The following is a 25,421-nucleotide window of genomic DNA, read 5'->3' as shown; positions in this document are numbered from 1 at the left end:
GCAACAGTAGCTGCACATCTCAGGAGGCAACACATTCTCGTGTTTCCATACCTAGACGATTGGCTAATACAAGCAAACCATGTCTAAGAGATGCGTCTCAGACACTTCAGCTGCTACACAGCCTAGGTTTTTCAATAAACTACCCAAAATCCCACCTACAACCATCCCACACACAACAATTTCTGGGAGCTACGATAGATACCTCAGTAGCAAAGGCATATCCAAACTCGGCGAAGATAACCAGCATGCAAATGCTCATTCGCAAATTTCTGCCACAACACTCTTTGCCAGCTCAACTCTTCATGCAGCTCATAGGCATGATGGCCTCTTGCATATTCATTGTCCCCCATGCCCGACTTCAAATGCGTCCACTGCAAGAGTGCCTTGCAAGACAGTGGAACCAAGCTCAAGGACTACTGAAAGACCTAGTGTTGGTATACAGTCGCGCTTACAACTCTCTGCAGTGGTGGAACCCACAAAACCTTTCCAAGGGGCAACTGTTCCAAGAGCAAGTTCCACAACTAGTACTAACAGCGGACGCATCACTGACAGGTTGGGGAGCCCACCTACTTCAATACACAGTACAAGGGCTCTGAACAATCAAACAAAAGAGACTGCATATCAATCAACTAGAGTTGCTAGCAAAATTCCTATCCCTGAAAGCATTCCAAAAATACTTGTACAGCAAGACTGTGTTGATCCGGACGGACAACATGACAGCCATGTACTATATCCAGAAACCGGGAGGAACACACTCCACAGCTGTCCCACTTGGCACGGAGCATATGTAAGTGGGCAATTCCAAAAAACCTCTTTCTCCTCGCAGAACACCTCCCAGGAGAAAACAATCAAATAGCTGATCTGCTCAGCAGACACAGCCAACAACTACACGAATGGGAGATTCACCCCCAAGTTCTCCAGTCATTCTTCAAAAAGTGGGGTCACCCAGAGATAGACCTGTTTGCCACAAAAGAAAACTCAAAATGCCAGTACTTTGCCGCCAGGTTCCCACATATGTTGTCACAGGGCAATGCGATATGGATGAACTGGTCAGGCAGATTTGCGTACGCTTTTCCCCCAGCACCACTGATTCCGCTGGTGGCACGCAAACTACGGCAACAGTCCCTCACAATGTTCCTAGTTGCTCCCACATGGGCGAGACAGCCATGGTACACAACGTTCCTGGAGCTTTCAGTAGTTCCTCATCGAAGGCTACGCCTCGCACCCCATCTTCTAACTCAGAACCATGGGGAAGTCAGACACCCAGATCCCAATCAGATGAACCTAGTGATCTGGCTCCTGAAGTCTTAGAATTTGGATACCGTAACTTGCCTCCAGACTGCATGAATATCATTAAGGAGGCAAGAAGACCAACTACTAGAGTATGCTATGCAGCTAAATGGAAGAGATTTGTTATTTACTGCAACAATAACCAAATCAACCCATTAGATGCTTCCATACAGAACATTATATGTTACTTATTGCATCTTCAAAGATGCAACCTAGCATACTCTTCTATAAGACTACACCTCGCTGCTATAGTAGCATATCTTCAAAACAGACAACACCTTGCACTGTTTCGGGTACCAGCAATCAAGACTTTTATGGAGGGTCTCAAAAGGGTGATTCCTCAAACACCCACCTTCACCAGTCTGGAACCTAAATATAGTACTCACCAGACTCATGGGACCTCCTTTTGAACCTCTACACTCATGCGAATTGCAATTCTTAACATGGAAGGTGGCATTCTTGATTGCCATTACTTCACTCAGGCGAGTTAGCGAACTACAAGCACTAACAATTCAAGAAGCCTTCATGCAGATGCATGCTAACAGGGTAGTACTTAGAACAAACCCTAAGTTCATGCCAAAGGTCATATCCACTTTCCATATTAATGAATAGAACTGCCAGTGTTCTTCCAAAATCCAGTCGGTAGCTGAAAGAGCCCTACACACAGTAGATGTACAGAGAGCTCTGCTTTATTATGTGGACAGAACTAAATCATTCAGAAAAACAAAACAATTATTTGTTGCTTTTTCACCACAACATAAAGGAAATCCCATATCAAAGTCAGGAATAGCCAGATGGATAGTTAAATACATTCAAATATGTTATCAAAAAGCTAAACTCACGTTAACTGTCCCCCCAAGAGCATACTCTATACGCAAAATGGGGTCATCCATGGCTTTCCTAGGGAATATTCCTCTTGAAGACCTATGTAGAGCTGCCACATGGTCTACTATACACACTTTCACAAAACACTACTGTGTAGACGTACAAGCGAAGCAGCAAGCTGCTGTAGGCCAGGCTGTCCTCAAAACTCTTTCAAACTGCTGCAGCTGACACAGGTAACCACCTCTAGAGGAGTTACTGCTATACAGTCTATGCACATATATGAATTCAACAGCCCACATACCTCGAACGGAATATGCTACTTACCAGTATGCATCTGTTCTTGGCATGTAGGGCTGCTGACCTTCATATCTGTGCATAGATCGCCGCCTAGTGTTGGGTCCGGATGATTGCACCTTGTTGTCCTGGAAGAGTCTTCGAAGTATCACGAGATAGACTCCTCCCCTGGACTACAGTGCGCATGGGCATCTTCTCCACTGTAGTCCAGGGGAGAAGTCACCTATCTCGTGATACTTCGAAGACTCTTCCAGGACAACAAGGTGCAATCATCCGGACCCAACACTATTCCTACTTCAGCAAGGATTATGTTCAATTTTTACTATTCCTAAACTTTTTGCTACCATTTAATCAGGAACAATAGATCTGTCGATTTTTACTACGTTTTTGGAGTTAATTATGAAGATACTAAGGTGAGGATTTATAGGTTGTATAGAATTCTCAGTGAGGGAGAGAATATAGATAACAATTCCTAGTTCCTTAATAGAGTCCATATTTAGGCCAGCCAATCACATTTCATGATGTATACAAGTGCAATATGTTGACTTATACAGTACGTAATGTTTCACGTGCTAAGGTGCACCCGTTCACATTTCTTAATTATATATTATACACTTTTATGGCTAAATAAGTGGGGGCATAGTAGAGGAATCTCGTTGTTTTCGTTGTGCTGTAGATGGGGGCAGCGATTTGATCTTTTTTGCAACATGCCCATCTATCATAAAAATATTGAAATGTCTTATTTTAGAAGAATAATGGACTGGTGAAGGTCTAAATCACCAGGGATTGTAAATTGATTATGGTCGGGCATTCCAGGGGTATTGCTCCTAGGTTTATTGGTATTTAATGGCATTGGCCAGGCATAGTCTAGAATGACCTTGGCTTCAGAAATCACCATCTAAATCCTTGCTATGGTGGTATGAGTTTGTCACCCTTTGTGGCCTAGAAATCTTTTTTTCTCCAAAGCCATATGTGTATGGCAAAGGTTTCTTGGGCTATCCAATCCCATACAATCCTGGTTGTTCAAGCTATTTCCTGGGTATGATCTAGGCTAGGAGGGTTATGCGATTCCTCAGGGGCTATAGTCTGTGCATTTACGGTAGGGGATGCACTTTCTCAATCTTTATTAAGTTGTTACTACTGCTTGCCAGCTTGGGAAACGTAAATGTGATTGAATATTGTGATTCCTATAAATTTTTAAGGTTTTAAACTTGTCTTCTTCTTGCCTGTTTATATTCATTTGCCAAATTAAGAAAAATGCAGCCGTCCAGACGTTGGGTACCTGGTAGTTTTAGTGAACTTAAAATCTTTTGTGTGCCTCTACCTTTTGAACTTCAGCTCATAAATGTTTCTGACTTTTCAGCAGGTTTCCCAGTGGGCTATGCAGCAGCAGCACCTGCCTATTCTACTAATATGTATGCTGGTGCCAATCCTGCCTTTCAAACAGGTATGTATGACAAATGGATATTTTTCACTGCTTCCATTAATAATGGGATAGGTTTGAAAAATATATTTCTCATTCTGTTAAAAACCAGGACTGGTTTTACACTATTTTTTGGCCTCTAAATCTCAGCAGTGAACTGAGTAGTCCAGGCTCTCCAAAGGGTAGCTTGGGGGTTACAGTAGTTCACCAGCTTCCAGTAGGAAGCTCTTGGACCTGTAGTCCAACCTAAAAAGTTATTTGGAGGATCTGAAAGTTGGCTATTCTGCTCCTTGCATAGTGAAGGGCTCGCTGATGTTAAGTTGTAGACCTTAGAAGTGGCAACTAGCCAGGTCCAAAGTCTTATGCTTAATAAGGCTTACAATGTGATTGACAGTTTGGAGCCTGCCACCTAATCAGTTGCCATGCACCAAAGTCACTGTTGAAGCGAGCCCTGGTACTGTGAGTCACACTGTTGGTGTAAGTTCTTGGTCTGGGACAGAAGTTCGGAGAACCACAAGGGAGAGACTACAGGAGTTGAAGTTTGTGGCAACTTATAAAAATAATAATCTGATGACCAAGTCTGATATGGTTACTACAGTGACAGCCTTTACATTTGTTAGTAGTTTGGAACAACGTCATTATCAAAAGTATGTCCATATTAGAGGTTGGAGACCCCTGCAATAGACTGCCAGCCAGAAGTCTCAAAGCAAACCACCTGACAATATTTAGCCAAAGTCGGACCCTTGTCTTCCGAATCTCTTCTTCCTGAGCTCCTTCTTTATTTGTATCTTTCCACCTGACTGACTTATACCTACATTTGTTCTGCATGACTTAAATTACTTTATTGTTTCTGCATGAAAAGGTACCGCTCCATTGAGGTGTGTGTGTATATATTCATCAGGAAAGGGTCTTTCCAAGACTCCTTTTTGATGTATCTAAATGTGAGTATTGCAATGGACATAATTTCCTCCCCTTGCCCCCCTCCCCACGCCGGAGGCCATAAAGTCCAAAGTAGAATGAGTTCTGTCCACTTAACCCACCAGGATTATACACAACTGACTACCCGTTTTTCTGAAATTTTACTGTCCGTGAGTCTCACTACCAGAGTATCACTACCAAACTTAAGGTTATAGGACTGAGCTCCAGTGTTACATTTTAAGATCAGGCCACTGTTGCGCTGCTAGGGTGAGAGGTATTTGGCTGGCTAAAGTGCACATACGTGTGTGGGCCAAACGTGTGACTATCCTGTGAAGGCTGATATGTTTGAACAGGTAGCCTTTTGCAGAAAGGACTCTAAGGATTAATACCAACCTTGAGGGTAGGCCTTATAATGTGAGTAGGCATTCATAGTGTAGGTCTGTAATGCTTATTGGAAAACCTGTGGTGTTTCTCTGTGTAGGTGAATTAAGTGCAGACTCCCTCTGCTTAGGTTTATAAAGTGCAGCAATATAAAACCTACACCAATTTTGAATTTGCATTTCCCAGGAACACATCCCCATTTTATGGGACTTAAGGATTTGTCATATTTCTCTGGTTCAGCTCACAATCCGATTCCTGGCCTATGCATAGTCTCCCCAGCTCCCCCCGCCCCCCCCCTTTTTTTTTTACCTCTGCCAAGTTAATTCTCTCCTGCCCAGTATAGGGCTCCAAAACCTTACCACATGAATGGAGCAACCAACAGTGATTGACCCAGTTCCTGGGAAAAAAAGTGGTGTGGGGTAATCTTCATCTTATAGTTAGCTTGTGATATTGCACCTAAGCTGGGGCAGCCCACACCCACACCCACTAGAGCAAAGGAGAAGGGTCAGACCTTTGGATCCATTATAGGAGGGGCTCGCCTTTGAGGTTTTGGTGGGATAGTATCTTGCAGTGATGTAAACTCAGGGCGGAGCCAAAGCCCTCTGAGAGAACTTCAATTTTCCCAGAATGCTGTGCAGAAGGGTTGAGAAAGTTGCTGAGGGGTGATGTGGCATTGCATGATTGGCCAGGAGTGCCTAAAATTTCCACCCCAACTAAAGACTCCCTGCGCAAGGGAGAGGTAGTTGTGAGACTGTGGACCTCCGAGACGGTGGAAAGGATGCCTAGCTGAACGGAGATTCTACCTAATGCCCGCAAGCATGGACTTAGTACATTGACTAAAGATGATCCCAGGACTAGGGTGGATTTCTCTAGGGGCAGTGGCACTGGTCCTTTGGGGGCCAGTTTGGGTGGGAAAGACTTTCTAGGGTCAATCTTCTATTGTGCTGTTGCTGATCTGGGACTTTGTCCCACTTATCCAGCAGACACGTGTAAACATATGATATATTTCTCCAGTATTAGGGGTGTCTTTCATAGATTCACATGCCTGAATCATTCCCCGTCGTCGGAGTGGGAGTCCCACGGTACATAAAAAAGCAATAATATGCCATAATAACACAGGAAAAAAACAGTAATTCCCAACCAGGAAGTAAAGTAGTAGCAGGTTACAGGAGAAAAAACTTCCACACTCATGACTATCTTAGTCATTTTGTATAACCCAAACTGCAGCCAATCCGGCGACAGCACCCGCCAGAAGGTTCTCCCCAGAGGCTCAGGCTCTCAGATTTTCTACCGCACGTCGTGTGAAGGGAGTCTCCCTGAGCTCTGCTCAGTACTGCTCTATTTTCCTTCTGGAATCTATTTTTGAAGATGTCTTCTTCCAAAAAATCTTTATTCAGGCCTTGTGACTCTTGTGGTAAGCTCCGGCTGTTTAAAGAAGATCCCCACAATAAGTGCATCTACTGCCTGTATCCTGAACATCAAGTGAAGGACTGCAAGATCTGTAGGACCTTCCCTCAGAAGACCCTCAGGGACCGAGAGGGCCGTCTGCTTTTGTGGCTACAAAAGCTCAAGGATACTGATTATCCTGCTTCTGAGGTAGGCCGTATTGCCTCTGGGTCTACTTCAGCCTCTAGGAAGAGAGCTGCTGAGGAGGTATTATCTTCTCCTGGGGCAAAGGTTGTAAGGAAGGAACAACCTTCTAAGGGGTCGGAGAAGCCTTCCACATCTAAGGCTATTCCCCCTGTTATGGAGAAAAGTGGTTCATCTACGCCCGAGAAGATCTACCAAGAAATTGCCTCAAACATCTTCTGAGAAGACTTTACCTCAGAAACAGACCCTGTCGTCGACTATGCCGTCGTCGACGGAGATCTGTCAATGCTACGTCCACGTCAACCTTTTCTTCTCCTAAGCCTGAGATGATTATGTCAACAGCGCCTTCATCGCAGACTATGGCCTATTTTACTATTAGACCTATCTCGTCGACGGCAGAGTCTTCTTCTGCCACCATCGGCGCCTCGTCAACGGCCAAGCTAAAAAAGATTCAGTCGACAACAACTTAGTCGACGCTTGCTCTTCCGTCGACGAAGAAACCATTGTCAACTAGCTCGTCGACAGCTACCACACCGTCGACTGAGACACCATCGTAGACTATGATAACTCACGTCTGCCACCAAACCCAGGTCAACGATCCCTTTGGTGGGGCGCCCGTCGACACCACAACTATCTTCTTGTACTGCTCTTCAAGTTTGGTCGCCGTCTACGGCTTTTTTGTTGACACCAAAGCCGTCTTTACTTCAGAGGCGTGGTTCTAGATTAGAACCTTTATCTCCGCTACACATCTCACCGCAAAGGGTATCCCTACAGGTTCCAGACAAGTTACTGGATTCTGAGGTCAGTGAGGAGGATTCTGTTATTGAGGAAACATTTGGAACGGCGACAAGTCCTTCCGAATTAAACATTAAAGGACGATCAAGCATTCACCTGAGCAAGTGCATTCGCCTGTGACCAATGTTCCCTCCGCTCAGTTACCAATAGCATTGCTTACCAACCTTCAATGCATGCTGGATGACTATTACAGGTGTTTTCCGCCATCATAGACAACCGGCTCTGTACCTCCTACACCTGTGGTGCAAACGCCTAGACCTGATTTCTGACCCCCAAGGTCTCCTCCACCTGCATCGTCCAATCAGCCGGACGAACAACATTCTTCTGACTGAGAAGTTGATGACAGTTCATTGATGTCGGAGTGGGATGATTACCAAATGCAAACTCCTTCTCCTTCACCACCGGCTACCTCTGATTCACCTCCAGTGGACGTGGTGGATTCCACCTTTTTAATGGAGCGGGCTACGAAGCACTTCCACATTAACATGGAGCATACAGAGCAGGAATGCTTTCTATATGATTTTAAAGACCAGCTAAGGAAGCAAGCCAAGTCTATACCTATCATAGATTTCATCTGGAAGGAGGGAATTAAAGTTATGTCTACTCCGGCTTCCATACCTCCGGTTCTGCCAAGGCTTGATAAAAAATCTAGAGCTCCTGAAAAGTCCCCTGCTTGCCTTATAGGACAACCGAAACTGGATTCGGTCATCGTTCAAGCTGCACAAAAGAGATCTAGAAACCCTTCATCTCCAATTGCAGCCCCACCGGACAGAGGCGGAAGACGCTTGGATGCCATTGGTAAACTCAACAATGGCCGCTACCACAGTCCGAGCTGCCAACTCATTGGCCATCCTGGGCAGATATGACTGACCAATGTGGTCGGATATCTCACCATATGTCAACTTACTTCCAGAACCCTCTAAGTCGGAAGCTCAAAGTCCTGCAGGAAGGTGAAAGGATCTTGGCTGAGATCATTGACTCAGTTGTTGATGTGGCCTCAACTGGTTTCAGGCAATTGGCTGGTGCTGCTGTCTTACACAGACAAGATTGGCTGCGTTCTACTTCGTTCCGTCGGGAAGTGCAAACAAAGGTATTGGATATGCCTTATGACGGAGAGTTTCTGTTTGGTCCGCAAGTGGAAGAAACCCTGCAGACAATCAAAAAGGACACAGACTGCTAAATCCTTGGGCACCCTCCAATTTCGTAAGCCGCCCTTTCGAGGAGCGAGAGGACGTGGATCGTCCTCTAACAGAGGCGGATATACTCAACAGTCCAACAGGCAAGGGGAATCAACGCTGGTTTTGGTCGCGTTCTCAGTCCTACGGCCAACGAAACACTAATTATGCACATAACAAAAAGAAACCGGCCTACCGCGGGAAGGGTAAACGACAATTAACTTTATCACCTGCCACCGCTACTGCCCCAATCGCACATAAAAATTGGAGACCAATATCAAAATTCTACTCAAAATAGTCATCGATAACATCGGACAGGTGGGTCCTGGACATCGTGGACACCATGCCCTCGAATTCGAACAGTTTCCTCCAAACGTTCCCCCAAAAGGCCCACCTCCAGCTCATCTAAAAGAACTGTTTGCCCAAATCAATTTGATGTTGAAGAAAGGAGCAATCAAGAAGGTTCCTCATACTCTGAGAGGAACAGGATTATACTCCAGATTATTTCTGGTAAAGAAGAAATCCGGAGAGTGGCGTCCAATTCTGGATCTCCGTGCCCTAAACAAATATTTGAAGAAGCTAAAGTTCAGAATGTTGTCGCTACAAGAAATTTTGCATCTCCTATCGGCTGGAGACTACATGGCCACCTTGGATATCCAAGATACGTATTTCCACATCCCCATCTTACCTCGTCACAGAAAGTTCCTGCGATTCAGAGTGGCTGGCAGGGATTATCAGTTCAAGGTCCTTCCTTTTGGGCTGCGCTCGGCACCCAGGGTATTTACAAAGGTCCTGGTCCCGGTAGCAGCACTCCTCCGGCTGGAGGGAATACAAATATTTCCATATTTGGACGACTGCCTCATCAAGGTCAGTTCTTACGCAGACACAGACAACCATTTACTTTTTTTTTTAATAAATTGTTTATTGGATATAAGACATGGTAGACAGTTCATTCAAAAAATTTCAAAATTAACCAACATAAATATCCATGTTGAACATCCCTCTTTTTTTTTTTTTTGTTGTCAAAAGTATGTTTATTGATCATTTAGTAGAAGGGGAAAAGAAATCATAGGAAAGAAACATGCAACAATCCCGCATTTCAGCCCACGCAGGGGTTTGTAAAACATGAGTCCAGGAGCGACCCAACAGAGTCAGGCCGGGCTGTCGCGCACAAGGCAATGTCCTCAGCTGGACGCCCAGGGCAGCGCTACGCCGCCAGCATAAGGGACATTAGTCATTAATCCTCTAGGGCGGAGACGCTGAAAGTCACAAGTGCGCAGGAGGCTATCAACGTGGAACCTCAGTTAGCCCTCAATCAGGGTGGTATAATTGACACGTGAGAATGCTAGGAATCCTGCTGTGGGTATAGGGCTCTGTGGCCTCAATGTAGTAGAGCACTTAGTGGGATGCAATAGTCAACAAAGAAGACATAAGGAATCATCCCCCCCCTCCCTCCCTCTCTCTCTCTCTCCCTCCTCCCTCCCCCAGTGGTGGTAGCAATAAAGCGCGGTCAAAGAACCAATTGAGTAGCGACAGGGGTTCAGACCTGAAACAGGTGAAGCTTACGGACGCTAGGCGGGCAGACTGCGGATGGCAGGCCCCTGGAGAGGATCGTCACCAACGGGCCCCAGGTAAATTCAAAATTTTTAAAGTCATCTAAAAAGATATCCGCCATTCTTTCCAAAGTGAGCAACCTCCACAGCCTCGAATGCCAGAGCGAGATGGCCGGGGCCTCCCTCTTTTTCCAGGCTGCCGCCAAAGTAATTTTAGCTGCACCAATGCAGAGCCACAATATTCTCTTGTCTGCCCTGGTCTGGTGTTCAAGGTCGGGATCACCAAGTCCCAACAGGGTGGCAGCCATCGTGGTCGGGATAGGGTACCCCAGAGCATCTTTAATTTGGGCCAGGATTTCCTTCCAGAATGGGCGAATAACGGGACAGTCCCACCAGATATGCTGGAAGTCCCCCAGGAACCCACAACCCCTCCAGCACCTATCTGAAGTACCCGGGAAGATCAGTTTCAATTTGGCGGGGTGTAGGTACCAGTCCATCATTGTTTTCATATGCGCCTCCCTAAGCTCCACCGAGTGGTTACATTTAGCAATATCGGACCATAGGTGAGACCACTCCGTATCAGATGTCGTGTTGGAGGATCCCCTCCGACATATGCATGGACCTAGGCCTAGGGGAAGTGGCAGTGGTGAGAAGGTGTCCATAGATGAAAGTGATTGCCCCTCTCATGGATGCTGTCCTAGTCAGAAAGTTCTCAAATGGTGTGAGGGGTCGGGTGGCCGCCTCTTGCACTTGGGGCAAGAGTGCCCAGTAGAGTAGTTGGGCATGATGGTATCGCTCAGTCTCTAGTACTCCATAGTCCCTCCTGCAATTCTCAAAGGTGAGTCGGTCATAATTGTGGAACAGGTGAGTAAGGGCCAAACATCCTCCGTCCTTCCACGCCTTGAAAGGCCCCTCGCAGGATGCCGGGGGAAAGGCAGGGTTGAAGTGAATGGGAGTGAAGGGGGAGGGAAAGGTGGTCCACCTATCATCAATAGAAATAGAGTCCCAAACCTTTAGGACGGTGCTAGTAGGGGTGCTGAGGTAGACATTCTTTGGTCTGTCACATTTGGGCCGCCACACCAAATCCCAAATCGACCTCCCTGCCACGCTCCTATCCATATGCAGCCAGTGTTTTTCCGACTCTTGCTGTGACCATTCGACTAGTATGCGGAGTTGTGCCGCTTTATAGTACAGATGCATATCTGGTAGTCCCCCTCCCGTGCCCCCCCCCCCCCGCCTCGGTCTGCGTAGGATGGCGAAGGAGAGGCGCGAGCGATTCCCTTGCCAAATAAAGCACAGCAACATCGACCGTATCCGCCGAAAGAATTCTGCTTGGGGAGGAGGGTCATTTTGACTGCGTGTATCCTCCCCAGCCAGGAGATGAACATGGGTTTCCATCTGGCCAGCTCTGACTGGTTCTTAGCAAATAGCGGGGGGAAGTTAGCAGCGTATAGTTTCCCCAGTGTGGGGGTCAAGTGGACGCCCAAGTATTGAATGGAGGAGTTCGTCCACGGCAAGGGGGTGAGCGACTGAAGATAGGGGACGTCCACCTGAGGGATCGTAAGGTTAAGGACGTAGGACTTATCAAAGTTGACCTTGAAACCTGCTACTGCTTCAAAGCGCTGTAGTGCTGCCTGTACATGAGGGAGAGAGTGAGCCGGGTCCGAAAGGGATAGCAGAACATCATCCGCAAAGAGTGTGATTTTGTGGGATTCCCCAGTGAAGGGTATCCCGCGGATGTCCGGGTTAGCTCATATCGCAACGGCCAGGGGTTCAATGCTAAGGGCGAAGAGCAGCGGCGACAGAGGGAAACCCTGTCTAGTGCCCCTGGAGTGGTCAAAGAATGGAGAGCATCGACCATTCACTGCCACACGAGATTGGGGGGAGAGATAGTTCGCTCGGATCATCGTTATGAATTTAGAGGAGAAGCAGAATGCCGCTAGTGTATTGAAGAGGAACCCCCAGTCTACCCTGTTGAACACCTTCTCTGCGTCTAGACCTACCAGGACCGCGGGGATGTTAAATTTGGTAGCCTTCTCGATAAGATGAATCACCCTCCGGGTATTATCATGAGTCTGGCGCCCCTTGATAAACCCTGATTGATCCGGGTCTATAAGGGCCGGCATGAGGCCATTAAGTCGGTGGGTGATGATGGAGGAATAAAGCTTTGCGTCCAGATTTAGGAGGGCAATCGGCCTGTAGGACGCGCAGTGACTAGGCTTCTTACCGGGCTTAGGGATGACGGAGATGAGTGCTTCCGTCATGGTTCGGGAGGTCTCACCCTAGTCAGCCATGTGGTTAAATAGTTGTACCAGATGCGGACAAAGTTCAGAAGCAAATGTTTTATAGAAGATGGCCGTATACCCGTCTGCACCCGGAGCCTTGTGTGGTTTCAGGGCATTAATGGCTGTCATCACGTCGTCTCTGGTGAAGGGGGCGGACAACGCCTCATTCCATTCAGCCGACACCTGAGGAAGTGTCAGCCCATGTAAGTATTCGGCTTGGGCAGTGTCCCCCAGGCATTCCCCTGTATAAAGGGACTTGTAGAAGGCCCCAAAGAGCTCCGCCTCATCCTGATGCGTCACCGCACCTTGTGCGTCCTGAATACCTCCAATATATTCACGTTCCCTCTTATCCCGTAGCTGCCTGGCGAGGTGTCGCCCCACCTTATTACCCAGAGAGTAAGAGAGCCGTCGTAGTTTCAGCAGGGTATGTTCGGCTCTATTGTCATAGTGGGCCCTGAGTTTACCCCTGATGGCCGTCAGTCGCCTGAGCCCAATCCTGGAGGGATTCTCCTTATGTGCCTGCTCTAAGGACGAGAGCTCTCCCTCTAGTTGTTCCCGCTCACGACCTCGCTGCGGATTAAGAGTGGCGTTTAGTGCAATGCAGTGTTCACGAAGATACGCCTTGAAGACAACCCATGTGGTGTATACGGAAGTATCTCCCGAGGCATTGAATGTGAAGAACTCATTGATGAGTTCCCGTAAGGAGGTGCAGGAGGGTTTGTCCCGAGCCATGGAGGCCGGGAAGTACCACTTGGAGGTGCCCTCAGTTCTCACCCGCCAGTGGAGCCCTATCGCAAGTGGGCTGGATCCGATACAGAGAGCGGGTAAATCTTGGCCTCCCTCAGAGACTGGCACACGAAGAAGTGATCAATCCGGGAGTAGGTGCGGTGGACGTGGGAGAAGAAAGTGAAATCTCTGGACTGAGGGTATAGGGAGCGCCAGGCATCAATAAGGCCCAAGTCAGAGAGTCGTTGCTGCGTTTCGGGGGAGAACACGCCTGTGGCTGATCTGTGGGAGTGTGTGCTATCTAAATCTGGGAACCAGGCCATGTTTAAGTCCCCATAGCAATCAATGGTCCCTCCACGAAATCAACAATGGCCTTCAGTAGTGTGTGTAGAAAGGCATTTTGCCCAGTGTTAGGTGCATATAAAACTAAGAAAGTGCAGAGCCGTGGAGAAGTGTGGCTCAATGGTTAGAGCGGCAGACCCTGATGCAGAGGTCTAGCCTGGGACCAGGGTTCAATTCCCCGCCTCGGCGGGTCTCTGGCGCAAAATTCCACGGACCTGATAATTCTCGCCTCTGTGCCTATTCCAATCATGGAGTCCCACTCTGCAACTCTGGGCAATAGCTTGCTTAATCTCCACAACGGCCCCCACAACGCTAAGGATGCCTAGCCTCCACCTTGGGGGTGCCCAGGAGTGGACGCCTCACAGGGAAAGCCATGATGGGTTCCACAGCGGTATTCATACAAGCGCCTTGAGACCCTTACGGGTGAGTAGTGCGCTATACAAGTATCAATTTACATTTAATTTACATTTACCCTCAAGAGGCCTTTAACCATGATCCAACGACCTTCCAGGTCACCCTGTACCCCCCATAGGTTGAAAGTGTAGAGCTGAGCGGAACATACGGGCCACTCCTCTGTGCTTCGTAACTGCTGAGGATCTGTAGATTAATGGGAACATCTTGTGCCTAAGGCGAGAGTTCTCCTTTTTGGGCAGGTGAGTCTCTTGAAGGCCCACTATATCGAGGTGATGGTCTATGATATACTTCCAGACCTTCTGGCGTTTTTGGGGGGAGTTGAGCCCCTTCACATTCCAGGTTCCTAAAGCCAAGGGTGTCATTGGAAGGATCTATCAGACAGCATTACAAAAGGCAGGAGTCCCCGCTTACCATGATGTGGAGCCAGACGAATGGACATCTCCCTCCCAGCCTGGTCCCAGAGCACCATTGCAGCACACACCCCCCACCCATGGCCATGGCAACCCGACCCACAGGTACCACCCAATTCCAGCTATCTGCAACCCCCCCCTCCGGCCACCCGTCCCACCAGTATAGCCCCTAAGACAGGCGCTATAAACCTACCCCTGCTACCACCACTGACGCACCCCCCCCCCCCAACATCCCCCAATAAAGAACATAATACACTGAAGAAGATAGAAATAGTCTGAAGTATAGGGGAACATGGCGCCAGTCATTGACCCTCCAGAACGTGTCGTCAGGCTCCCTCACGATCAAGGAGAGAAAACACAAGTGTTACCTCAGGGTGGAAGCCCCCTCCGGCACCTGCTGTTGGCCTCCTTGGATTCACGAAGCCGCTGCATCTTGATCCGCTTCTACATCAGTGACCTGGGCCACCGAGGCTACCGCTGCTCCTCGTTCGTGCAGCCTTGCGGAGAGGTCCGGCCCCCCAGTACGCGAAGGCTTGCCCACCCTCTGCCACTCCGTCGAGCGTCATCTCCTTCTGCCAGACGAGCCACCGCTTCCAGCCGCCGATTCAGAGTGGTCCAGGCCTAGAAGATCCATCGCCGCCTCCAGAGAACGCACTTGGATCAGCTTATTCTGCCAGCGGAAGATGAGACGGAATGGGTGCCCCCAGGAATAGGGCACTTTCTGCTCCTGAAGAAAGGTGGTCACGGGTCTAAAGGTCCTGCGTTTCTGCAAGGTGGAAGCCGCCAGGTCTTGATATAGCTGGGGGCGGTGGTCTCGGAACTGGAGGGGAGCCACATCCCTACTTTTTAACATTTTCACCCAATCCGCCTCTCCCACCCAGGGAGCACCGCAGGGAGATAGGAAGGAAGAGAAAAAAAATATACAATAAGGAATACTTCATAAGGTATAGAAGAAAGAAAAGGAAAGTCTATAATCAGAACAGCATGGCCATTTCATTTGGCTGTCTTGGGCCCTAATTTCATCCAGTCATTCAGGGGTTCCCAAATTCGTTCTCCCTCCCTCCGGGTCCGCCGTCCTCTCCTCTTAAAAACCGATAGTTCCCATCTACACACATTAATTAATTTACCCAGCCACTCATACACATTTGGGGGAGTGGGGTCCAACTAAACCAGGGGTCTCCAACCTTTTCTGTAGTGAGAGCTACTGCTGATCCTTGAAAATCGTCGTGAGCTACTAAAGGCAAGCAACTCGTGCATTTTTTTCGGACACACCTCCCACACCCTGCTTCATTGTCTTTAAGCTTACTGTGGTTTGAACAAAATACACATAGATCTATAGAGCTGTTCAAAGATGTCCGCAGAGTGAAAATCGTAACCTAATAAAACTGTATCTCTGTCTCACACCTCATTCACCACACTGCTACGCGCTACGTCCCACAACATGATAACGATAACTGCACTTTGGAGTTCATCAGGCAAGACAAAGAAAAACTACCCACATTTGATCAAAAACCAAAGAAAACACTTCAAACTACCCACCCAACACATGCCATAGCTTGCTACCAACTGGTAGGGTAAGTGCTTCAGTGCCACACATTAGTAAGCGCTTTAACAGATGACTTCCCCTTTCTTCATTAGCAAAAAAAAGTAAAACAAAAGGGGCAAAGTTATGTTACAAATGAATACATAAGATTTTCTTTCATGTCCGGGCCTTTGCAGATTGGAACAACAAATTAATTAGCCGATATTTGGAAAGGTGGCAAACTTCATTTCAGTATAAAGCACTTCACTCGCTTTTATAGCACATGCTTTTTAACTCTGCAAAGTCCATTTTCAGAAAATGCATGGTACTGCAATGTTCAGCAACAGACTGTCTGCTTAGCCTTGAGTTCGCTGCACAGTCCTATTCTACTTCCAGTAATAATATAGTAGCATGAAACATATGGCAATGTCCCTCAGCGCATACCTCAATAAACAAAGCTCCATAGTCAGACCAATAACAGGTTCTAGCCTTTGTAATCAATTAAAAAAGGAATACAATACATTCATCCAGCCTTATCACACTTCTGTTAAGTAGGACTCGCCTACAAACAATACGAACACATGGAAAAACAGATAGCTGGATTATGTTTAGATAAAACATAACTTCCTGAAAATAAGTATGAAAAATAAATAGGACACTGGTAGAACACGTTATTCTCATGGTATTTCCAATGGGCTCTCATCTCCCGGCCAGACCATAGGGAAAACTGATATTTCACAGACATTTCTGTGAGTATGCATAAAGAGGGCTGCATCATAGCTCCTATTTGCTTTAATTGAAAATTTCATTATTGAAGTAGAAGTCCCCTCGTTTAAACTGATATATTACTGAAATATAGCGTACTTATACATTAACAAATCTAATATACAGATCTAATTTATTAAAACGTACACATCATGAAATACTGAAAACGCTCCAAACAAGTGAGCATGAATTTGTTACTTAAAAACAAAATGTTCAATTTGATCACACCTCGTGCACGCACACACACACACTCCAGATCACTACTGCATTCATCAGCCTGCTTCCCTCCTGCATAGGGCATGAGTTTCTAAATCCGTGTAATAAACACATACCATTAAAAGTACTTAACAAATCAATGTGTTTTGCGTAGATGTGGTGCAGCAAGACACAGCTCCGTGTTACCAAGCAGAACTGCCTTGGCACAAATGAAGAGTGTGGGAGACAGAGAGACTGGGAGTGAGACGGACAGAGAAGTGATGGGCCTGTTTTTGGAGGCATCGGGTCAGTACATGTAAATGGCTTTGATTTCAACATCGGCTGCCACTGCGCTTTAAAACTGAAAGAAGATGTATTAAAGCACAGTGGCAGCCGATGTTAAAATCAATGGCCCTTGCATGCACTGAGCTGCTTTCACTGATTTCAACACGAAGGCATATTTAAAGCGTGCTGTAGTCCGTGAAAGAAGTTCAGTGCAGGCAAGAATCTTTGACTTTAACATTGCCTGTTACGTGGTAGCTGCTCATTGCCTGGAAGTACCTTTGAGTTTAACATCGTCTGCCACCGTGCTTTATATCGGACTTCAGTAACAAATCACGGTGGCAGACGATGTTAAACTCAAAGGGCCTTGCATGGACTAAGCCGCTTTTATTGACTTCCGCACAAAGACAAATTTAAACCGTTTTGAAGTCAGTTGAAGCAGTTCAGGGCAGGCAATTTTGATTTTTCTATTGGCTGCGACCGTGGGAGCAGCTCAATGTCCACAAGGACCTTGGATTTTAATATCGGCTGCCACTGCGCTTTGTTACTGAAGGCAGATGTAAAGCGCGGTGGCAGCCGATGTTAAAATCAAAGGCCTTTCAATACACTGTTTTAGCCGGTATGAACAACTGTGATGCAATTAATTCAGGTGCACACTTACCAGTCCTGCGCACCTTCCCGGGAGGATGAGACAGCAATTTTGAAGTCCGGGAGCCTGCCTGGAAAAGGCCGGTGGCGCATGACTTAAGGAAGAACGTCACCATTTTTGGCCCGCCCCGCCAAGCTCCCGTCAGCTAATCAGAGCAGCTAACAAAGACAATGAAGGGATAAAAAATGAAATGCTTAAACTAAGTCTCTATAATTAGAAAGCAGCGCGAGCTACTCTCAGGAGGTTGACGAGCTACTGGTAGCTCGCGATCGACCGGTTGGAGACCCCTGAACTAAACAGTGGCAATTGATAACCGCAAAATGGCTATAGCAATAAACAATAATTTGCGTTCTGGTTCAGTCAAATTCTGATCCGTTACACCCAGCATTATAACCTGTGATGTCAATAATATCCTATATCTGAATATTTGTTCCAAGTATTGCTCTATCTTATTTAGAAAAGGAGTAAGATAAGGGCAGCTTGCGAACATATGAATACTGTCCACCGCATATTCTCCACACCGTGGGCAATTTACCCCTGTCGTGCCTCCCCACTGTTGTATAAGATGAGGGGTTATATACAGATTACACCATGTCTTAAAACACTGAACCTGTAGGTTTGCGGAGATAGTGGCAGTTTGACTATAACCTAGAGATTCTACACATATCTCTTGTCCCGCATCTAATCCAATCTGCCAACTAGTGTAATGTTTAAATCATCACTCCGCCCTTTATTTAATAATGTATAGATCTTAGAAATAGTTGACTGCCCCCCCCTTAATTGCATCTAACAACGGAATATGATTCCAACTAAGTGTTTTTCTAGAGAAGAATTCACGAATTTGTAAAAATTTGAAAAAGTGTCTATTATTAATCCCAAACTTCTGTTTCATTTCTTCAAAAGTCAATAGCCCAGATTCAGACACTGTCTCCTATTACAGAGACCCCCTGCAATGCCCAGTCTCTAAAATATCCATCCTGAAAAATTCCAGGAAGTAGATTATTCCCTGCAAAGGGTGAATATACATGAATCCTACCAATATTACACTGTTTCCGGACCATAGACCAAACTTTAAAAGCCCCCCATAATACCTTAAACCTAACCCGTTTGAAATAAGCATGATCTATATGTCTGAATAACAGTCCCCGGGCCTCCTCCCCATAAATTAAATGATAGATTTAAATATACAACCATTCTTGATCCTGAACATCTAATAATACAGCAATATGCCTCAATGTTATTGCCCAGTAATATAGCTGAAAATTGGGCACGGACCACCCCCCTCTCTCCCTGGGCAGTGTCATATATTTCATAGCACGCCTGGGCCGTTTCCCTGCCCATAAGAGCCAGGAGATAACCCGATCCAATTTTTTTAAACCAGTTTTGCTCAAATAACAAAGGAATGGCTCTTAATACAAAATGTTGGGTAAAAATAACATCTTAGCCACAGTACATCGACCCATCCATGTTAATTGAAGATTGTTGATCAGACTGGCATCAGCATCGAGTTTATCTATCAAGGGATATAAATTAATCTGGATTATCTCATCTGGGTTAGCACAGATTTCTATCCCCAGATATTTAGCATGATGCACTACCCGTGGGTCCGCTAAGACAATTTTATCATTGTGTAAAATTTGAGTTTTGGCCTCATTTAGATGATACCCAGAGATCGAGCGAAACTGTGTTGTGATAGTCTGGATTTCTTGTAGGGCTACATGCGGGGAGTCTGTCAGAATGGCAAGGTCGTCTGCATAACCTAGAACTTTAGTGACCACCCCCTTAAATTGAATTGGACTTATCAAATTATCAAAAAAGTTTTCTAATTAAAGGATAAATATAAATTGCAAATAATAAGGGGAGCAAGGGCAGCCCTGCCTTGTACCTCTCAGTATATTAATTGTACCAGTCTGGATCCCCATAGAGATTTGAGCTATAGGTTGTTAATACATACTTCGAATAGCACCTATAAATCTATCCCCCCAACCCATAATGCCTTAAAGTAGCCCATAAAAAAGGCCAGGAGACCCTATCAAAAGCTTTCTCTGGCGTCCAGCAGAGTTAAAGCCATAGGGTCCCCTGAAACCTTGGTAAAATCAAACCACGCAATTGTGCGGCGTATATGATCTATTGTTTCCCATCCGAGGAACAAACCTATGTTGTTGTGGGGAAACTATCTTTTTAATAACCCCCGAAAGCCGATTTGCCCAGTATCTTTGCGTAGATCTTTAATCACTGTTTATCAAGGTAATGGGACAGTAGGAGCCTGTATCAGACGGTTCCTTGCCTTTCTTCAGAAATGTGACTATTCTGGCTCTTCTCCAGGATTCAAGAGGAGTTTCCCCATTCTGTATCTTGCCAAACATATTCATCACTGGTGCAAGCTGAGATCGAAAACATTTATAGAATTCTCCCGGCAAGAAATTCGGGCCAACAGCCTTACCAGCAGGGAGGGTATCTATAGCTAACACAATTTCCTCCATTCTAATATCTGCATCTAACAAATCCCTCTCCTCTGAAGATAATGTATCAACTTCGATGTCCCTAAAATATTCTTGAATTTCCAACTGTATTGCCTCACTTTCCCCTGATGTCCTCTTTATAAAGTTTTTGATAACATTTTTGAAAGGCAAAGGCAATAGCCCTTCTTCCAAGACTAAGCCTACATCCGGATCAAGAATATTTTTAATACGTGTGGTTGTCTCTCTCTCTCTCTCTCTCTCTCTCTCTCTCTCTCTCTCTCTCTCTCCTCTCTCTCTCTCTCTCTCTCTCTCTCTCTCTCTCTCTCTCTCTCTCTCTCTCTCTCTCTCTCTCTCTCTCTCTCTCTCTCTCTCTCTCTCTCTCTCTCTCTCTCTCTCTCTCTCTCTCTCTCTCTCTCTCTCTCTCTCTCTCTCTCTCTCTCTCTCTCTCTCTCTCTCTAGTTCTAGATGCCAATAAGTGTCCTGCTCTTTCGCTATTTTCAAACATCTTCGACCTCCAAGCTATATATTTACTTGCTGCCTTAGTTTGTGAAATCTCTATGATAGCAGCTTTAACCAAAATAACTTGTGTCTGGGCAGAATCACTATCCTCAGTCCGAGATAGCGCCCGGGCTAGATAAAGCTCCGCCTTCTCAAGATCTCCATATAGCACCCCTAGTTTCCTTTTCTCCTTTTTTTGGCTTTCCCATCCAAAGCGGGTAGTCTCGCCCTTTATCCCAGCCTTAAGTGTATCCCAGACGTTTTGTATCCCAGTACTACCCATATTTTCTTCTAAAAATCTTGTGATCCAAACCGCCGTAGACTCTAAATATAAACTATCCCTAAACAGTCCCCGGTTAAATGTCCATAGGTCCGGTTTGTCCACCCTCAATTGAACATGAATTTCCAGCAGAAGCGGATTGTGATATGACCGTACTCTAGGATACTTAGTAATATTGGATTTGGGAGCCAGAGCTGAAGATAGAAGAAAAAAATCCAATCTAGAACATATTTTATGAGGTGCCGAGAAATAAGTAAATCCGGGGTCTTTAGCTCTAAAGGATGCCCAAGCATCTATCAAACCATGTAAATCCATCATATGCCGTAGAGCCTTTATAAACCTTTGGTTTCCGACCCACATATGTTGCCCCTAGTTGATTCATCAAGTCACTATCCATATTTATATTAAGATCCCCGCACACTATCAATGGGGCGGGCCACCCTACCAATTCAAGATTCAACCATTTATATACCTCAGGGTCGTCAAGTACGGGACCGTATACTGAACACAGAGTAAGCTCTATATTAAAAAATGCACGATGACCCAACGACCATAAAGATCCGCTGCAGAACGAACAATATTAACCCTACCCCGTCTTGCAAGAATAGCCACTCCCTTGGTTTTGGCTTCCAATTTCATCCAGGATACAAGCTGGAACCCCTCAAACCTCAGAAATTTATGCCGACTGGCTTCAATATGTGTTTCTTGTATGCAGATGACGTCTGCCCGCAAGACACGAAGATCTTATCTAATCCGGCGGCGTTTATTGGGGTCATTAAGCCCACAGATATTAACAGATGCTATCGAATATTAGCCATACCCCTAAGAAAACATTTCTAAAGTCTGACCTTCCAGTATACAAACTCACATTAAACCAAATTCCTTTCTACAAAACCCACCCTATCCACCCCCTGCAATGTCTCCCCCCCCCCCCCCCCCCCCCCTTCCCACCCACCCCAGCCACAAAACAAGCAAAAGGGGTCCTCGGACCCATGTGATGCCTCCCGCTTCCCAAATGCCAGTGGTCGCTCCCTGTCCACAACACAGCCAACCAAAGAGTGAAAAGTATAAACAGAAGAAATCATGGAAGATTGATAGAGAACAAAAAGATACATAAGAGAACAAATATATACAGCCAGTCAGATATACAAATGGCAATAGCCATTTAAGGGGGTACATTCGGAGTTCCTTTAAGCAGTGATCCCATTAACCATCAGAGTTCTTTCAGGTAGTCCCCAGCTTGTATTTCCGAGGAAAATACCCGTATCTTACCGCAACAAGATACGGGTATTTTCCTCGGAATTCACCGCGGCAAGATACAGGTATTTTCCACAGACAACCATTTACAGCAGTGTCTAGCTCTTTCAATCTCTGGGTCTTTCCATCAACGTCAGCAAGTCCCAGTTGGTACCATCCTGAAGACGAGCTTTCTTAGGAGCAACCTTAGACACTCAGCTGCTCCAAGCCTTCGTGTCGGACGAGAGACCAAAAAGAATCCAGGACATGGCTCGGAATCTACTTTCAAAAATGTCAGTTTCAGACAGACCGTTCAAATCCTTTCTGGGGATGATCTTGTCTTGCATTCCTTTGATACTGAATTGCAGACCCAGAATGAGGCCTCTTCAAGGAGAGCTCCGTCTTCAATGGCTGCAGGTCTCCGGTTCATTCGAGGACCTCATCCAGATCACCCCTCGCATTCGGGGTTCCCTTCTTTGGTGGATGCAAAAAAGGAATCTGCAACAGGGTTGCACGTTCCTTCAGTATGCACCAAACTTTACAATCGCCACAGACTCATCTCTCGAAGGTTGGGGAGCTCCTCTTCAGGGACTGACGATCAGCGGCAAATGGAGCCCTCAGCAGAAACGTTGGCACATCAATCTTTTGGAGCTGAGCGCCATCTTCCTTGCCCTCAAATCATTTCGAGCACTCCTTCAAGGAGCCACTGTATTGGTTTGCACAGACAATACAACATGTATGCACTATGTTAACAAACAGGAAGGGACACGATCGGCTCTTTTGTCTCAGGAAGCCCAGGAGCTATGGGCATGGGCAATACGTCACAGAATCAATCTTCTGGCGGTTCATGGAACGGAGAACGTTCTTGCGGACACTCTCAGCAGAACGACAGTGTCAGCTCGCGAGTGGGAGCTTCATCAACAAACGGTGGATCGGATCTTTCGGCAGTGGGGTCATCCAGATTTAGACCTCTTTGCGACCATGAAGAACAGCAAATGCCTATTCTTTGCAAGTTGGCATCCCCACAAAGACTCTCAGGGGAAGGCGTTTTCGATCAACTGGTCTCAAATATATACTTCTGCTTTTTCTCCGATACCGTTGGTTCCCAGAGTTCTGCGGAAGATGAAGAAAGGACCGGGTCGGCTGATTCTTATTGCCCCCAGATGGCCTCGCCAATACTGGTTCACCGAGCTCCTTATCCTATCTGAGCGTGAACCAATTCAGTTGCGTCCAATTCCGGACCTACTCTCCATCCAGGATGGTCAGATTTACCATCCGGACCCGACATCTGAGGTTAGCGGCCTGGCGCCCGAGTACCTTGAATTCGCCCATCTAAACATCCCTGCAGATGGCAAAGAGGTACTAGCCAAAGCAAGAGCACCTGCTACAATAAAGACATACAGACTCAAATGGAAAAGCTTCTGTATCTGGTGTCATTCGGCGGGAGTTCATCCTTTTTTGGCTAAGCCACAACAAATCTTACCTTTTTTCTTGCATCTGGCAAGATCGAGATTGTCCCATGCAACCCTAAGGGTTTTCTTGGCAGCGATTTCAAGATACTGACAAGATGTGTCCACTTCTCTTTACTCTTCAAGAATTATACTACAATTCTTCAAAGGGCTTTTCAGAATGTTCCCTTTGGTACGTTGTCTACCACCATCGTGGCATCTTAATGTAGTGTTAGCGCAACTCCTGCGCCATCCTTTTGAACCTATCCACAGAGCCGATTTTCCTTACGTGGAAGGTGTCACTTTTATTGGCTTTGACTTCTTCTAGAAGAGTCAGTGATATTCAAGCTTTCACAGTCCATCCTCCTTTCTTACAGTTCACAAATGACTCAGTAGTGCTCCGCACGAATCCGAAATTCATACCGAAGGTGCCTTTGGACTTCCACCTGAACGAGCCTGTCCTCTTAAAGACATTTTTTTCTAACCCACAATCATCTGCGTAAAGGGCATTGCATACACTGGACATTAAGAGATGTTTAAATTTCTATTTACAAAGAACATCTACTTTACGCAAATCTGATCAACCGCAAATCTGATCAACTGCTTATTACCTATGGTAGGATTCGTACAGGCCAAGCAGTATCTAAGCAAACAATTGCAAGATGGATCTCTGCAGCTATTGACTTTTGTCATACACAAGCAGGACGACCTTTGTAAGCAGCTCCAAGAGCACACTCTACGAGGGCAGTGTCTTCAACGGCTCTATTCGCTGGAGTCCCTCTCCAGCACATCTGCAGAGCGGCAACTTGGGCCAGTCGGCATACTTTCACCAAACACTACTGTTTGGATGCAGCCAGCGAGACCGATGCTTCAGTGGGTCAAGCAGTTCTGCGTAATCTTTTCAAATAAGGTGAGCTTCTGTTTCCCTCCTCCTCTTACTGCTGTCAGACGGTTGTTATGCTTATTATTATGCAGATGCTCAAGTAACTGCATTTTATCATACTTTTATTAATGTGATTGTGTATATATATATATATATATATATATATATATATATATATATATATATATATATATATATATATATATATATATATTTTTTTTTCATGGTTATGTGCATCTCATATTTACAAGCTTATGCTACAAATAGCGTCTTTCGAGCCCGGATATGTACTGCTATCTATTCTGATTCAGGCATGTGAATCTATGACAAACACCCCTAATACTGGAGAAGAACAATAGTTACCTGTAATCTGTGGTTCTCCAGTATTGGTGTCTTTCATAGATTCACATGCAACCCGCCCACCTCCCCTCAGAGGCTCTTAGGCTACATTGGTTACCATCACTCCTTGCGAGAAAATCTGCGGGCCTGAGCCTCTGGGGAGAACCTTCTGGTGGGCGCTGTCACCTGATTGGCTGCAGTTTGGGCTATACAAAATGACTAAGTTAGTCATGAGTGTGGAAGTTTTTTCTCCTGTAGCTTGGGCTAATTTACTTCCTGGTTGGGAATTTGTTTTTTTCCTATGTTGTTTTGGCATATTATTGCTTTTTTATGTACCGTGGGACTCCCACTCCAACGACGGGGAATGATTCAGGCATGTGAATCTATGAAAGACACCAATACTGGAGAACCACAGATTACAGGTAAGTAACTATTCATCTC

The 25,421-nt window shown here is 46.0% G+C and overlaps 1 protein-coding gene across 8 annotated transcripts in view; it reads left to right on the top strand.

Annotated features, from left to right (window-relative positions):
- Positions 1-25,421, top strand: part of FAM168B (family with sequence similarity 168 member B) — a 218,470-nt gene that overhangs the window by 67,986 nt on the left and 125,063 nt on the right. For 4 of the 8 annotated variants that reach the window (XM_086943796.1, XM_086943792.1, XM_086943797.1 and 1 more), the window contains exon 3: positions 3,773-3,856. In XM_086943796.1, coding sequence (XP_086799922.1) covers positions 3,773-3,856 — 84 coding nt within the window. The remainder of the gene's footprint in view (positions 1-3,772; positions 3,857-25,421) is intronic. The other 4 variants (XM_086943794.1, XM_086943798.1, XM_086943795.1 and 1 more) reach the window with 1 other exon arrangement.

This window comes from Lissotriton vulgaris, chromosome 11, assembly GCF_964263255.1.
Source record: "Lissotriton vulgaris chromosome 11, aLisVul1.2, whole genome shotgun sequence".
Classification (NCBI taxonomy): domain Eukaryota; kingdom Metazoa; phylum Chordata; class Amphibia; order Caudata; family Salamandridae; genus Lissotriton; species Lissotriton vulgaris.
The sequence above is the reverse complement of the archived record's forward strand: the minus strand, read 5'-3'. Positions and strand labels throughout refer to the sequence as shown.